At 36.1% G+C, this 15,151-nt stretch overlaps 2 protein-coding genes across 12 annotated transcripts in view; one reads left to right on the top strand and one right to left on the bottom strand.

Moving 5' to 3' along the window:
• Positions 1-15,151, bottom strand: part of LOC129730262 (low-density lipoprotein receptor-like) — a 595,327-nt gene that overhangs the window by 242,620 nt on the left and 337,556 nt on the right. The window lies entirely within an intron of this gene.
• LOC129730264 (mucin-2-like) lies at positions 10,600-12,242 on the top strand. Its single transcript, XM_055689456.1, has one exon. The coding sequence runs from the start codon at positions 10,638-10,640 to the stop codon at positions 12,222-12,224; it is 1,587 nt and encodes a 528-aa protein (XP_055545431.1). The 5' UTR covers positions 10,600-10,637; the 3' UTR covers positions 12,225-12,242.

The following is a 15,151-nucleotide window of genomic DNA, read 5'->3' as shown; positions in this document are numbered from 1 at the left end:
TACATGTGCAAAGATCATCTTTAACGCATACAAAGTTTACAAGTAAGTATGTTTGCATGTCATATAATGATAGCCATTATTAAAATTGATCTTCCTCATCTATGCGAAATGGTTTTCATAAATTCTTGCATCGCTGTTCGTTTTATTTACTGAAAATGCCGAGAGGAAAATCATTATCTATGGAAGAGCGGGCGAAAATCACGCCATTCAGAGAATGTGGACTAACTATACGCAACATAGCTCAGAAATTGAACCGTGATAAAGGTACCATAGTGAATTTTCTCAAGGATCCTGGAAACTATGGTGTCAACAAACGATCCGGGCGTCCACCTACATTGAATTCTCGAGATCAAAGACAAATATCTCGCCTAACTGTTGATAAAACCTTGAGTGCAGGCCAGATTAAGGCTCAAATGTCTCTTTCAGTGTCTAAGCGAAGAATACTACAGATTTTATAAGAAAATACTCATATTCAATACCAGCAACCCCCGACACAGAACCAGCAACCCCGACACAGAACTGCGAGATTTGAGTTTGTGGAACGGCATATGTTCTGGGAGGACTCCGATGAGAAGAAGTTCAACTTGGATGGTCCTGATGGTTGCCAAATGTATTGGAGGGATATTCGCCGAGAACCCGAAACACGTCATTCCAGAAACATTCAGGGAGGTTCAGTTATGGTGTGAGCCGCATTTGGGCATTTCGGGAAGACACCAATTTGTTTTATTTCTTATAAAATAAATTCGGAGAAGTATGTTGATCTGCTAGACAACGTTTTGATCGATTTTGGTGACAGTTTGTGGAGAGAAAACTGGATTTTCCAGCAGGACAACGCGGCGATCCACTGTTCAAAACTTACAACATCATTTCTAACATTACGAAGCGTTACTGTTTTGAAATGGCCTGCTATAAGCCCCGTTTTAAAGCCGATCGAGAATCTTTGGGAAATCTTCTGACAGCGAGTTTATGCTCATGGACGTCAATATGAATCACTTGGACAATTGAAGAGTGCTATTCAAGAAAAATGGATAAACATCGATATCACTACTCTTCAATAATTGATTGTTTCTATGCCCCGACGTTTGGCAGAAGTTGTTCAAGTCAGAGGTGGCTGTACAAAATATTAACGCTTGTTTCTCGAACAAATATGTAGTAGAGAAAACGCTATTATTTTTGAATTGTACGGTTTACTTATGGATTGATTACGAAAAGCTTAAATTAATTAGCATAGTGAAATTAAAATAAAATATAATAACTTTCTGTACTTGTGTTTTAGTGTGGAGAACCGCTTTCATATTGTGTTTTGTATGATTTTGCTCCAAAACTAAAAATATTTGAAATTTTCGCATGTACGGTATATTTATTTCGCGGACTGTATTAGGATACGGTAAGCATAAATTATAGCAGTTCTTCATATAAAACCAATACAAACTTTTTTGTGTTCAGAGAGAATTTTTGAAACATGTAAAAACATGAAACTTCGCTGAATAAACAAAATTCCTATCTTCATTGGGTACAGAGTTACAAAGTATTTTACATGGAAATTACTAAAATTTGGTTTTTTGTACTTAACTTTTGTCAGTTGCATTTTGCAAGAAAACATTATTCTAAGGAAGTATTGGGACATACAAAACACACGTTCTTGTCGAAGACTACACATCTCCAGGACTTTTCCTAACAAAGTTATAGCATATTTCAGCCCATTTTCTCGATAACTTTAAAAACGTGTAGGGTAAAAAGTGGATAGATTGGGAGAAATAGAACTTACAACAGTTTGTAGTACTGGAGCTAAACTTTGCGGAAAGGATTGATATCATAATTCCACTTAACTAAACCTGCATATGTAATTTGATGACTTTATAGTCTAAATGATTTCGAATGCCAAAAGTGACCCATAATTGTGTCTCTGGCTATGTAACATTCAGACAACACGTTGACTGACCCATAATTATAGAGGGACTGTATATTGAAAAAAAAAAAATGTAGAGCTTCGTTGAACACATGTTTCGACCAATCAGACCTGAAACAAGGCCATCTTTCCCAGCACAGCCCAAGCTAAAGTATACAAGCGATTTGGCTTAATATCCTATTTATCGTTGTTTTACTCGCTCTAGTCGACATTGAACAATGGTCCAGAAACCAAATTTAGGGAAAATTTGGGTCTGAAGCTCTATAGCAATGTTTTAGAGAAAAACTTTCTTCTACAAAGTTGTAACATATAATAAAGCGCTTATTGAAAAATTATCAAAAATTAGGGTGAATTTTCGATGCAATTAAGTATCTAACTTTTTTATCTTTGTAGTTAGAAGGAAAACTTGTTCTACAATGTTATAGCTCCAACAATTTTAAGTAACTTTGTAAAATAAAGTATTTCTCTATCTTTGAAAACAACCGCTTTATATTGAAAAAACACATTTTGCGCTCTAACTTTTTTAATTCGAGTTTTACTCTAAAACTGTCTTTAAAAGACTTTTGGAGCTTTTTAAGGGAAACAATTTACAATGCTGATATCGTAAATATCTCAATTCTACTCAAAGTTATTAATGTTTTTCATCAAAAAACATGCGATTTTCGTTTGTTTATCATGCCTTTGGGGAAAACATAAAAAATATCTCTTGGTCTCATTTTAAAGGGCATACTCGACTCTACAAATGGAGAAATTTTTAAAAATATGTTTTTTTTTTAATTTAAGTAAAATTAATTTAAAAACATGACAAAAATTTTAATAATGTTATATATTACGCATATAAAAGCACGCAGATTTATTTTTCTGGTATTTTTTGCTATAACTAGAAATAAATACCTTTAATTTGATCCAAAAAGATTGAAAATCGATCAACTGGTTCAAAAGTTATGATTTTTTTTAAATTAAATACATCGAACACAGTCGTTTTATATGGTCACCCTATTTCGAAGCTAGTCCCTCTGACAACCCAACGAAAAATATACAAGTTTAGAACAACTTTTTCTTCTATCTACAAAGATGAAAAAGTTAGATACTTGATTGCATCGAAAATTTTAGTCACCCTAATTTTTGAAAATTTTTAAATAACCGCTTTATCATATGTAACAACTTCGTAGAATAAAGTTTTTCTCCGAAACATTGCTATAGAGCTCTAGACCCAAATTTCCCCTAAACTTGGTTTCTGGACCATTGTGCAATGGCACGTCAACTAGTTTATCTCTCAGTCTGGCATCCCAATGTTGTAGTCTTTTTTTTACTGTCTTCTAATGATATGTTTTCTGTTGCTGTTTGTTCGTGATACCTATCCACGCCGCGCTAGCAGTCGGATAGTCACATTGACAACGTATTGGCAACAGAGCATCACAAAAGAAAACGAAAAATGTTCTCCTTGTGTGTCGATTCGGCATTATTCGGAGGATGTATCCGGGATTGCAAATGTAAAAAAGAGAAGCCCGAATCCACCGCAGACATTTTCCCTCTCTTTTTTTATTTGCCTATGAGGGATGTCGTGTGACGGCTGTTAAAAAAGGAACTACTCGGCTTCTTACCGACAGCCTTCGCGCAAAGAAAAGCAAACTCGGCAATAGAGCGGCTGTGCACTGAAGATGTGTGTATCGCATACCGAATGTTATATACAATCGTACATGCTCTCGTCGACTAGAAATAGGGTGAACAACAGAGGAAGAAAACCTAAATTAATCCACCTAGCGGTCAGACCAAGCCTTTCTCATTCGTACCGTCATCCGGGGTGAGATTGTGCCAAAAAATGATGCTTTTGTGATCTCAAGCTTCTAACGCACACATTTAAGCAAAGAACTCGATCCAAAATACACCAATGCATTCTAGAATGTTTCGTTATCAACTACAACAAATATGGTTGAGTTACAATAAACTATAATTTTGCTAAAAATACATGAACTTTGGCTCAATCTCACCCCTTCTATGGGGTGAGATTGTGCCAAAAACAAAAAGTTGAATTTAATACCTGTTAAATGAACAGTAGTGTGTCTACGAATAATCCACATGACTAACATGATAAAACAGTAAGTATAGAGACGACCATAAACAACGTGGACTATTAAGGGGCTGTAGGGGGTTGATCAGAAACTATACATCATATGAATTATATAAAAATGTATGGCTAGATCAAATTGATGCATAGAGTAATTAGTTATGAGAACGTGGCTTATAGACAGTCTTTATACACATAGTGGCGTCTCCAGGTAGCCTGAAAAGGGGAAACGTTAGGACATAAAGTTTGAGAAGACTTTACGTTTTAATTATTATGTGTCATTGACAACTGTATATTCCATTGGAGATCTCAAAACCTCTGGAAACGTATCCACAACCCTCCTTCTTCTCTTTAAAAGTCATCAGTTTATATACAATTGGTGTACAAAATTTTTTTACATTTATGAGTAATATCAATAATTAAAAATTTCTATATAACAATTGAGAACAATTGCCAAGCTTTTAGTCATTATTTCGAAGAATACCATAGCTAGACAACATACCTTATGCTGTGGGGACAACAAACATACCCTATGTAAACAATGCACGTGTTTTGATGTATACTGATATAATTTTGTCATGAATGTGAATTCCGCACACTGTGCCGTTCAATATAGCTTGGCACAATCTCACCCCAAAAGGGCTCGAAAAGTGTACAGTTTGAAAAAACATTATTTTCTGAGCCGGCACAGGTTCAATGCATAATATTTCCTCAACACATTGGAGACGACATCCTGATTTCTTGATCGGGTTGGTTTTCCTGGGACATTTTTGGATAACGTTATTTGCACATGTTTTTCACCCTGTACTTTGAAACATTCTTTAAGCGAAACAGTTCACTGATATTATCTATATTCCATTTTAAGTTGTGAATAAATATGTCATGTTTATAAAGTATTGAATTTGAGGTATTAGGTTTTGTAAATCTCAAGTAATTTAACATACAAACATTTCCCGTTTTGGCTCAATCTCACCCCCGTGGCTTAATCTCACCCCGGCAGACGGTACTTATTATTTGTTAAAAAAGATTTACACGACACACTTCATTTCAGAAAAAATACCCCTTGATAATATTTGCTGGATTTATTTATCACTCTAAAATAACAGATCATTGGTAGCAGTGAAACCATACTGAACATTTGGAACATAATCTTCAAACATATATGAATCAAACATATATGAACATACCGAACCATACACAAGCGAATAACATGAAATAAATATGTTTCGAATATATGACGCGATTTTTTTTTTTTTTTTGATCGTGGTATAATCGAAACGTCACTGTACTCATATATAGGTTAGACTCGATTATATGTAGGCTCGATATATCATTCGTTAAAATATAATTTTTGATTCGATTGTTTATAGTAAGATTTCTTTTCTATATCGAATATGACTTGCTTTTCACAACTTTTGAACAACGTGTACAATCATAAAAGTTCGTCAGTTAACCCTTAACTAGCCCGTTCATCTGAAATCAGTATTGTTCAAATCGGTTGCGTAGTTTCTTAGATAATGAAGTTTCGTGATTTTCACATTTTGATTCATTACAGACGAAGTTAAAGTCCGATTACAGTAAAATTTAATAGGGTGTTATGAGGAAGTTAGACCTTTCATTTGACACTAATTTTGTGGAAATCGGTTCAACATTCTCTGAGAAAAGTGAGTGAGTTTGAATAGTCTTCGGAATATTTTTTTCTTTTCATAGCTGGATTTCACATTTTTAAACACAACAGGCAAAGAAATAGTCCGATTGCAGAAAAAATCAATAGGGTATCATGGGGCAACTGTACCTGCCATATGACACTGATTTTATGAAAATCGGTCCAGCTTTCTCTGAGAAACATGGGTGAGATTCAACAGTCTCCATAACACGCTTCTGTCCATAGCTTTTGAATAACAAGTCCAATCTATATAAAATTCAAAAATTAAGGTTTTTTTAGGTAGCCCGTTTATTTGGAACCAATTTTGTTCAAATCGGTTGTGTAGTTTCTGAGATAATGAAGTTTCATAATTTTTACATTTTGATACATAACAGATAAGATTATAATAAAATTCAATAGGGTCTTATGAGGCAACTAGAACTTTCATTTGCATTATTAGTTTCATGAAAATCGGTCTAGCGCTCTCTGAGCAAATCGAGTGAGATTGGGAGAGCGTTACATACACACATACACACACACACCTATACACACACCCATACAGAAAATGTTTAGCTCGTCGAACTTAGTCGATTGATATACGACATTCGAACCTTTGGAGCACTTTTATACGTTTGGTTTTTGCAGTGATTGCTATACCTTTCTAGGAGAAAGGCAAAAATCAATAGAGTCTTATGGCGCAACTAGACCTTCCATATGATACTGATTTTATGAAAATTGGTTCAACCATCTCTGAGAAATATGAGTATGATCAAATAGTCTCCAGAACACATTTCTTTCCATAACTTAAAAACCACATGTCCAATCCTTATAAAATTCGAATGTTAAGGGTTTTTTTTAGGTAGCCCGTTAATTTAGAACCAATTTTGTTAAAATCGGTTGTGTGATTCCTGAGATAATGAACTTTCGTCATTTCCACATTCTGATACATACATACCGATTACAACATAATGTAAAAGGGTTTCATAGGGCAACTAGACCTTTCATTGAAACATTTTTTTTTTGAAAATCGGTCCAGTCATCTCTGAGCAAATCGAGTGAGGTTGAAAATTTGCACATACACTCACACACATACAGAAAATGCTAAGCTCATGGAGTTGAGTTGGGTGATATGTGCCATTCGACCGTTTGGAGCACTTGTATACCTTCGGTTTTGCCAGAGATAGTTATACCTTCCTTGAAGAAAGGCAAGAATTCGTGAATGATATAAACTCATCGGAAAACGTTTATATTTAAAACTTCTGGACCGCATGTTTATTCATTGTAAAAATCATCTATGGTTCTGAAGACATGTGCATGTTCATTTGATACCTGTTTTGTTCCAATCGGTTGTGTAGTTTCTGAGATGATTAAGTTTCGTGATTTTCACATTTCGTTACATAAAAGACAATGTTACAGTTCGATTATAATAAAATGCAATAGGGTCTTATCAGGCAACTAGACCTTTCATTTGCAACTTATTTCGTAACAATCGGTCCAGCAATCTCTGAGAAAAGTGGGTGAGTTCAAGTAGTCTCAGGATAATGATTCTTTTCATAGCCTGATTTCACATTATTATACATAACGAACAAAGTTAATGTCCAATTACAATAAAATTCAATAGGGTCTTATGGGGCAACAAGACCTTCCATATGACACTAATTTGGGAAAATCGGTCCAGCCATCTCTGAGAAAATTAGTTTCATGAAAATCGGTCCAGCCATCTCTGAGAAAATCGAGTGAGATTGGGAGACCGTTACATACATACACAGTCACACACACACATACAAACAAAATGCTCAGTTCGTCGAACTAAGTCGATTGATATACGAGATTCGACCCCCTGAAGCACTTTGATACCTTTGGTTTTTCCAGTGATTGCTATACCTTTCTAGGAGAAAGGCAAAAATATTCGTGTATGGGGAACTAGACGGCAACGTTATGGTTGCAATATATTTAATCTGTCGGCTGTCTTTATTTTGCCAATACCACTACTGTCATAGAGGGACGCTCTCATTATTCCCCTGCTCTCAGTAGTTACTTATTAAAACAAGCATGCAGAAATTTAGTCTTCATTGAATAACCGCTCACTGCAGCATGAGGACGGTTGGGAAACTGGTTTGACCCGGAGCTCGCAGAGTAACAACTGATTTTAGCGCAGCAGGCGACTCATTCGATCGCAGCATTCAACAGTCAATGGGCCAACCGGTGGACGGCAGCACTGCATAGCATTGCTGAACATGTCCGGATAGATTAGTAATTTTTTCCGGATCTGTTGCGTCGCCATTTGTCTAATAACAGCTGTGTGTGCCGGTTCTTCCCGAACTTATGCTTTTATCATTTCTCTAAGACTTTCCTTCTCACTGTTTTGTTTTTTTTTCTCTTCCACTGGATGTCTCTATTGCTTTCTCAGCCCTTTGATCGCAAAACTAACCCATTAACTTCATCATGTCATCGATAGACACAACGGTGATTAGTTTGTTATGAATAATACTGCCAACTGTCAGCTAACTCTATATAAAAACTCTATATAACATAGTATCTGTATAAGGTGTTTATTAAGAAATAATATTTTGTGTTTAAATATTTTTTTTTATTGCTCTTCATAGCTTTCCAGAGACTGGAAAATGCCATCTTGAATTTCACAACGACATCGTACACCAACATGTCATGAGATATCCACTCAATGTTTCTAGAAAATACCCAAATTGGATAGTGTTTGAGTATTATCCTCAGTTTGACTTAGCTTTTCAGAAAATGGAAGGTGTCACATTAGATTTACAAATGGTATCAGATATCAATATTTAGTCTCTAGATGTTTCCCCGTTCCAAACTGGGGAATGTGATATGTTATAAAAAGGCCCATATAATCGATTTTCCTAGATTACCGCAGATTCGCAGTTAGAATCGGCATCTCGAGTTTCCAAATGTAGTTGGACACCGATATCCAGTTTCAAAGCGCAACCTTGGCTGCGAAAATACCAAAACTGGGGATATTTGAACATTTTCCACAGTTCTATCCAGCTTCCCAGAAGCCGGAAGTCGCTATCTTGGGTTTAAAATCAGTCAGATTCCAGTCACTGGACATTATCTTCCAGCCTCAAGACATGACAATGGGCCCAAAAACGTCAAATTCATGCAAGAAGCTCCCATAATGCATGAAACTTCTTGACTTTTGACTCCCTTCTTCTTTAAAGGTTGCCCCTCCCCCACTTCATTATTTCTATGACCACTTCCTTTATACATAGAACACGTTTGCCGAGTTTGGTGAAATTCGATTAAGGCATTCAAGAGTTATGCTGGCAAATATGTACAAACATACATACAAAACATGTCTTTTATATATATATAGAAGAAGAAGATAGAAGATAGATAGTGCGGGTTATCATAAGAGGGCCATAGTGTCTTCATCAAAGTTGTTCCATTAATTATTCTCAATTTGAAAGATTCATCTAATAGTGAGAAGCGTATTTTTACTCATTTTTGCATATAATAGAATATGGCTTTCTATGAGAACATTCAATAGCAAACAACTTCGTCGAAGACACCATACTTCAATCAGCTTATTTAATTGGACTTTTGTGAAGTTTTCTACAGAATTTCCCTTGAAATTATTTTTTAGCATCCCTTTTTATAATGATTTTCTACAATTTTTCAATGTTCTACAATGTTTTGTTTGCAATAGCAAAATACATAATTTCACCGAAGGATGTTTATTTTTATCTCATTATTGAACAAAATATGTCAAATATCGTGTCACAAGTTTGTGAAATATTTTACCTTTTTCATTTTGATAAGTAGGTTATATGCGTTTGAAACTGGCACTTAATCGTTAAACTTTTCTCAGTATGCCACACTACTCAAACAATACGAAGTTCTTCGTCAAAAATGTACAGTTAAAACAAATATTGCAGTGAAAATGAGGTTATCATTGAAAACATTATAAACAAAAACCAGTCAAAATATTGAAAAACTATACGAAAAAAAAATCCAAAACAGTGAAAATGGTGAAATAAAAAAAACAGTAAGAGCAGAGAAAACAGTGCCAGCAGTGGGAGTAAAAAAACATAATAAAAAATACGAACAGAAAACAATTGAGCAAGCTAGCAAGCTAAGTGACAGCTTTGCAAATGGTAAGGAAATTAATGGTAAATATAGTAAAACAGTAGAAGCCAGAGTGACAATAAAAACAAAAAAACAAAACAATAACGCATTGCAAAAAGTAAATGGGTATTATATACGGAATCTACTCCTATATAATTAGTCATTAAAAATTAAAAATGTCATTGAAAAATCAAAAAACATGAATTATTGAGAAAAAAGAAGTATAACAAATTAAGAATTAGGAATGAATGAAAAATTAAGAACCAAGAGAGAGCATAAATAAAGAAAGATGGATGGAGACAAAGAAATGAAAAAAAATAAAGAATCGAAACTGTAGAAGAGGAAAAATTCGTATATAAATAAATATAAGCGAATTACAGAAAAGTTGATAAAATATTGACAACATAAATATTGACAAAACAATAGTCACGAAATTAAGATCCAAAATTTAGTTATTAAACTTGTAGGTTGATAACTGTCACATCAAGCAATTTTCATGGAAAAATCTTCAAATTTTCGAGAACCATTTTTGAACATAAAATTGACGGGCGATACAACCTAAGTTTTCTCTGCCGCTAGGTGAATCGTTACAAATTTTTATTAATGGGATACATTATCAGCTATTTGGCCAACAACAACGTCATCACGCCGACGCTCGTACGACGTCGCGTAGCTGAAAAATTACATTCCAACGATTCGATTGCAATCAATCTGTCTGCATCACATCCTTTCAAATCATTGACGAAGCATTATCAGTCTGATTTCAATGCAGAAACCAAAACCGAACCGATACGATCTCGGTAATCGGAAAGCTGTTCCTGATATGATAAAGGGTTTAAAAATGGCACGAACCGTAGCTCGGGAGCTTCAGTTTGCCGCGAATCGTCAACTGATTTGGATTATCCACAAGCCGAATGATGGCAGCTAATCTTAAGTATTTGCTGCTGCTGATCTGCCTGGTGGTAGCAGTCGCATCGGAAACCGATACGGAAACCGAACTAGAGGATGGACACAATGGACACAATCCTTGCCACGAAACGTTATTGCCGGATCCGGACAACTGCAAAAAATACTTTGCGTGCAATTGTTATGGCTGCAGTCACCACAGCTGTAAGCCGACCTACAGTTTTGACTGGGTTCTTATGGAATGTGTAAAAACGAAGGAAGCTACGTGTTATGAACCGACCACAACTACGGAGGTGCCTGTTTGTACCGAAACGTTGTCACCGGATCCAGATAACTGCAAGAAATATTTTGTGTGCGATTGCCACGGCTGTAGCCACCACAGCTGTAAAGCAACGTACAGTTTCGATGCCGTGCTTCTGGAATGTGTGAAGACGACAGAGGCTACATGTTACGAGCCACCTACAACGACGACGAAGAAACCGCATCCAACAACAACTACTACTGAAGAATCTACGACGACGACAACAACTACCAAGAAACCGCATCCAACGACAACAACAACTACCAAGAAACCGCATCCAACGACAACAACAACAACAACAACTGAAGAACCTACGACGACAACAGAGGAGCCTACAACAATAACAACAACCACGAGAAGACCGCGTCCACCGTCAACAACTACGAGGAGACCACGTCCACCAACAACAACTACGAGAAGGCCGCGCCCACCAACAACAACCACGAGAAGACCACGTCCGCCAACAACAACAACAACTGAAGAACCTACGACGACAACAGAGGAGCCTACGACAGTAACAACAACCACGAGAAGACCGCGTCCACCGACAACAACTACGAGGAGACCACGTCCACCAACAACAACTACGAGAAGGCCGCGCCCACCAACAACAACCACGAGAAGACCACGTCCGCCAACAACAACAACAACAACTGAAGAACCTACGACAACAGAGGAGCCTACGACAGTAACAACAACCACGAGAAGACCGCGTCCACCGACAACAACTACGAGGAGACCACGTCCACCAACAACAACTACAAGAAGGCCACGTCCCCCAACAACAACAACAACAACAACGGAAGAACCTACAACGACGACAGAGGAGCCTACGACAGTAACAACAACTACAAGGAGACCACGTCCACCAACAACAACTACGAGGAGACCGCGTCCACCAACAACAACCACGAGAAGACCACGTCCACCAACAACAACAACTGAAGAGCCTAAGACGACAACAACGACGAAGAAACCGCATCCATCGACGACAACAACAACAAAAAAACCACAAACAACAACTACAACCGAAGAACCTACAACAAAAGAACCTACACCGGAAGAACCACCAGCAACGACTACGGAGCAAGAACCGCCTACATACCACCCATGTGAGGACGGATTCAGTGGACTGTTGCCTCATCCGAAGGATTGCACCAAGTTCTACGTCTGTCTAGCACACAAGGATCCGCTGCCGATGAACTGTCTGCCCGGTTATATATTCTACGTACCTTTCGGGGTTTGCCTGCCGGGAGATGCCGAAACGTGCGAATTATATCATGTCGATGAATAAACGATTTTTTATTATTAATATCAGCATTAAAATTTTTGGCCAAACCATTCTCTTTGAGTGGGAAAAGAAAACCTCAAGTACCGTCTGGGGCGCTGTCATGCAATGTCATACATATTTCGTAGTTAACAATTTGACACATGCACATAGACTGGCGCTGATGTCAGAATACAAGACGGAGCGCAAAGACGGCAGCAGATGGTGCTAGTGTTACTAACGTAAAGTATTGGTATCATTTGAACAATGATTTTATTGAAAATTTGTTCCATGGTTATCTCCACCGAAACTGTAAAAGCTTCGAATGGATGGTTAACGAAAAGTTTTTTAACCGCGTCGTCATACGTCATCACAATACAATGTTTCTGATGGAATTTTCAAGTAATAAGACTATTTAGTCGATTCTAACTACATTTGTTTCAGGAATTTGTATTATGTCACCTGCAATACGTCTTCTTCAAAATAGATTGACATCGACATTTACATTGAAAATAAATTATTTTTTCAAAGCGTTCCATTTTCGTGCACCAAAAACATGTAATTTCAGACGATTTTTGTAGAGCCCGTAGATACCGCAAAAACTGACCGAATTTAAATTCCATTCATGTTCACCCCAACAAATCGCAGCCAGCAGTAGCCCACGGCTTCCCTGATTGGGTGTGGCACTAACTGGCAGGACTGATAAGCGAGTTTACTGCCAGAGTAACAATAAATCATTACGTTCGAAATCTGCAAATTGGTGAGTGAAATTTTTTACGACATTATTACGCAAACGCGGGTTTAATAAACAATCTATCTAATCTCCGGTGGCCTCACCCTGTCTGGTAATGGAAGCTTCTAATTGGGATTATCACCAGGCCTAACTTTAATGGCAGTATACGTGTGCACATCGTGTACAGACAGACAATTCCATTCAGGAGCGCTATGGATGATGTGCTGATAAGGTATTCATTGATTGAGAAGAAATTCGTTATAAACCTTCGTGAATTTTCGGCTGGAACTATATCTTGAACCAGTTACAACTGATACTAATCTTTAATTTCTTTCCTTTCAATTGTTGTTTTGGTCAATCGGGTAATTACCCGTAATAGCATTCGGTGTTGCTAATCTAGAGGTAACGAAATTACAATTCATCACAGAGATAATCAGTCTTGGCTGAGGTCAGTCTCTCATAATTAAAGACGACGTCACCAGACGAGCTTGATTATTAGCCTATTCATTCTATTTTTTCGAGGAAACTGATAAAGTTTTTTGAATGCTGAGATAGACAACAGTTTTATTATTCTGATTTATTGCGTTGTCTTTTTTGGTGAAGAGTGAGTGCAACTCTAGAATAATAAACTTTCAAATATATTAAAATAAATTTACACTTTTAACAGCTCAAACAAAAATTAATATATTAAAATATTTAAATACGAAAAACAATGATTCCAAATTCTTAAAATCCTACAGTCTTTTGATCTATTAAACCTGAATACTCGAAAGAGTTCAGAAGTATCATAGTTCTGAAATCATTCAATACAGACATCAGATCCTAGAGTCTTCAGTTTCTGAAATCCTGAAAACCCTCAGAACCTAAAATCCTAGAATACTAAAATACTAAAATCTGAGGACCCGGAAACCCTAAAAGATTCGAGTACTGAGATTTGACAATCTTAAGATAATAAAGTCACATGATAATCCTATTTCAAAATCTCTAATCCTAAAATTTTTCAATCTAAACCTCATAATGCCGAAATCTCTACACTTTGGAATGTAAAATTTTATGAACTCCAAACTCCTAATGTTTATAATACGAAAATAATGGAATACTCAAATCATTTTGCTGGAATTTGTACAAATAAAACTATTAAAATAGATAAGAATTCAACATCTTTTTCCTAGAACCTTTACCCTGAGATTCGAATATCCCTAAACCCTTAGAATAAATAAACACCGAGCTCCCAACGGTAGGATTTCAAAACCCCATTATATAAAAGTATTCGGTCACAAAATCTTTCATTCAAAAAACTCAAGATTTTTAAAAAATTCTAGAATCCTAAATCCTGGAATCTAATAAAAATATTATTGGATTTTTAAATTCGTAATATTAATATAATTAAATCTTAATATCGCACATTTGTTAACTATCGGGAAAATGTAGAGGCAAACATAATCTCAATCCTTAGATCCTCAAACATAGTATTGGAATCGAGTCGAACTAATTATACTTTTCCAACAACCCTTATTCTTCAAAACCATAAGCTTGAAGTACCCATTGTTGCACTCAGTATTTCTACGAAACGAAACAACAATGCAGCACAGAAATAATCAGACTTGGCAGAGGTCAACCTAGCATAATCGAATTCGTAACCAGATGCGCGTAATGTCACAACAAATCATTTTGCTTTTTCTCGGAAATTGATAATGCACTCTGAATGTTGACATAGATAACAATGCTTTACTGTTGGCTTATTACGTTCACTATTCTTTGTGAACAGTGACGAATTCAAACAATGTTGAACATTTAGGTATTGCAAAAATAGTGAAAATACTAAAGTGCCAAATTATATTCCATTGTAATCCCGGAATATATCATAAAATCCAAAAATGTTTGAAAATTCTACAATTTCAGAATCTCATTTAATTACAAAGTCCTGTAAATCTAAATGATATAAATCGCAAAAATCCTAAATTTCTAAAACATTGAAATTAAAAAACCATGTGTCCTAATCTCGTAAATATATTGAAATTTATGAATTCCATAATTATGGATTGGCACAATACTTTCAATTTTCAATATGTTACAAACTTTCTTAACCATGAATTCTACATACGAGCATTCCTGAAATATTAAAATGTCACAGTTCCGCAATCATAAAATACGGACATATGTACGGAGAGCGTAAAATGACATTTTATCAAAAAGTAACAACTGTGCAAAGTTTACTGAG

This window comes from Wyeomyia smithii, chromosome 3, assembly GCF_029784165.1.
Source record: "Wyeomyia smithii strain HCP4-BCI-WySm-NY-G18 chromosome 3, ASM2978416v1, whole genome shotgun sequence".
Lineage (NCBI taxonomy): Eukaryota > Metazoa > Arthropoda > Insecta > Diptera > Culicidae > Wyeomyia > Wyeomyia smithii.
Note: the sequence above shows the minus strand (reverse complement) of the source record. Positions and strands in the feature narration are given on the sequence as shown.